The sequence below is a fragment of the Phalaenopsis equestris genome, unplaced genomic scaffold (genome assembly GCF_001263595.1).
Source record: "Phalaenopsis equestris unplaced genomic scaffold, ASM126359v1 Scaffold197273, whole genome shotgun sequence".
Lineage (NCBI taxonomy): Eukaryota > Viridiplantae > Streptophyta > Magnoliopsida > Asparagales > Orchidaceae > Phalaenopsis > Phalaenopsis equestris.
The window spans coordinates 1-1,958 of record NW_018217222.1 but is presented as its reverse complement, the minus strand read 5'-3'; the positions used below and the strand labels follow the sequence as shown (position 1 = coordinate 1,958).

At 47.9% G+C, this 1,958-nt stretch overlaps 1 protein-coding gene across 1 annotated transcript; it reads left to right on the top strand.

Annotated features, from left to right (window-relative positions):
• The first annotated feature begins 6 nt into the window (after positions 1–6).
• LOC110035323 (pentatricopeptide repeat-containing protein At1g52640, mitochondrial-like) lies at positions 7–1,873 on the top strand. The gene has a single exon (XM_020739556.1). It carries the CDS (start codon positions 35–37, stop codon positions 1,535–1,537), a length of 1,503 nt encoding a protein of 500 aa, XP_020595215.1. The 5' UTR covers positions 7–34; the 3' UTR covers positions 1,538–1,873.
• Positions 1,874–1,958: the final 85 nt, after the last annotated feature.

Genomic DNA, 1,958 nt, shown 5'->3' with positions numbered 1-1,958 from the left:
GCAGCAGCAGCAGCAGCAGCAACAGCGTACTAAAATGGCAATCCGCATTTTTTCTCCACGCTCACTCCCGCATTTCTTCTCCTTCGCCCTCCACTCCGCCGCCGCTGCCGCCGCCCTCGATGACCCTACCACCACCATCGTAAACAACCTCTGCCGCGTACTAAGCGACTTCCGCTCCCCACACCATGATCTCGAGTCCGCCCTCCGCCCCTTCTCCTCCACCGTCTCCCCCTCCATCGCCGAGCAAGTCCTCAAGCGCTGCCGCCAGCTCCCCTCTCCCTCCTACCGCTTTTTCATCTGGTCATCTTCCCTTCCATCTTTCCTCCACACCCCTACCTCCCACTTCGTCCTCCTCGACCTATTGGCCTCCGAGCGCCTCTTTCCTCTTGTTTGGACCCTCCTCTCCGACTTCCGCCCTAACTTTTCCCACTCCAACTCCTTTCGCCTCCTTTTCCAAGCCTACGCCCGCGCCTCTCTCCCGCACGACTCCATCCGCGCCTTCCGAAGAATGCCCGACTTTGGTCTCCACCCCGCCGTCGACGACCTCCACCACCTCCTCTCGGCTCTCTGTCATCAAGGCCATGTAATCCCAGCGCAAGAGTTTTTCCATAAATGTAAGTCCGAGTTCCCCGTCACACAGAAAACCTACACGATTCTCATAAATGGCTGGGCATTGGTTAGGAAACCGAAGCATGCACAGATCCTATTCGACGAAATGCTACAACGAGATCTCTTCGTCGATGTCGCTGGTTATAATTCTCTCATTGCAGCACTTTGCAGAGGGGGAGAGCTGGATGAGGCTCTCAAACGGTTCCAGCAGATGAGGACCTTGCATGAGCTTGAGCCGAATGCTGCAAGCTACGCAGTTTTCGTTCGAGCTTACTGTGAATCGAGGGATCTGAACTCTGCCATGAGAGTCATGGAGCACATGAAAATGCATGACCAGATACCGAATGTATTCACCTACAACGCCATAATCAAGCTGTTGTGTGAGAGGGAGCAGGCTGAGGACGCCTACCAGCTGCTCGATGAAATGATTGAAAGGGGTGCCAAGCCTGATACCTGGAGCTACAATACAATACTAGCTCTGCATTGCAAGCTTCGAGAGGTTAACAGGGCGCTCAGACTTCTTTCTAGAATGGATAAAGACTCTTGTTTGCCTGACCGGCACACCTATAATATGCTACTGAAGATGCTGATAGTTGTTGGGAGGTTTGATCGGGTGATTGAGGTTTGGGAAAGTATGGAGAAAAGAGGATTCTTTCCATCTGCGTCAACTTATGCTGTAATGGTTCATGGGCTGTGTAAGAAGAAGGGGAAGATTGAAGAGGCGTGCCGTTATTTTGAGATGATGGTGGATGAGGGCGTTCCACCTTATTCTAGTACTTGCGAGGTACTCAGAAGAGAACTTCTGCGGTTAGGATTGGGAGGGAGGATTGCAGTGCTGGTTGGTAAAATGAAGAGGAGTACTTCTTGCAGTATACAAGAGCTCTCAGATGCCATGGATGGAAGCCGGATAATTGAAGAGCATGTCTGAAATTATTAATGCTCAGTTTTTTTTTATAAAGTTTTGGAACAGCTTTATAAAAATGTTACAGTCGCATATATGAACTGAATGGTTATTGTTTGGCAGCTTTAGAAGATCACAGGTACTGTGGGTGCTTGCTTGTGAATTGGAACCTTAAGACTTACCTTCACAACACAGTTCACTGTAACAAAATGCTGCAACATTCTGTCCTCATGAGTTTTTTTAGGTGAATTCACTTGTAATTGCTTTAGCAGTTAGCAATAGCTTGATTAGTGCAGCAATCGGCTTAAGATAATCATTGTATCATATGGATAGTGACAATGGTATCAAGATTAATGAATGATTTCTCCCTTCTGTATTTAATTTATATTTTTTTGCAAGATGATGATATAGAGAATAATGAATGAAATCTCTCTTCTTGTATTTAATT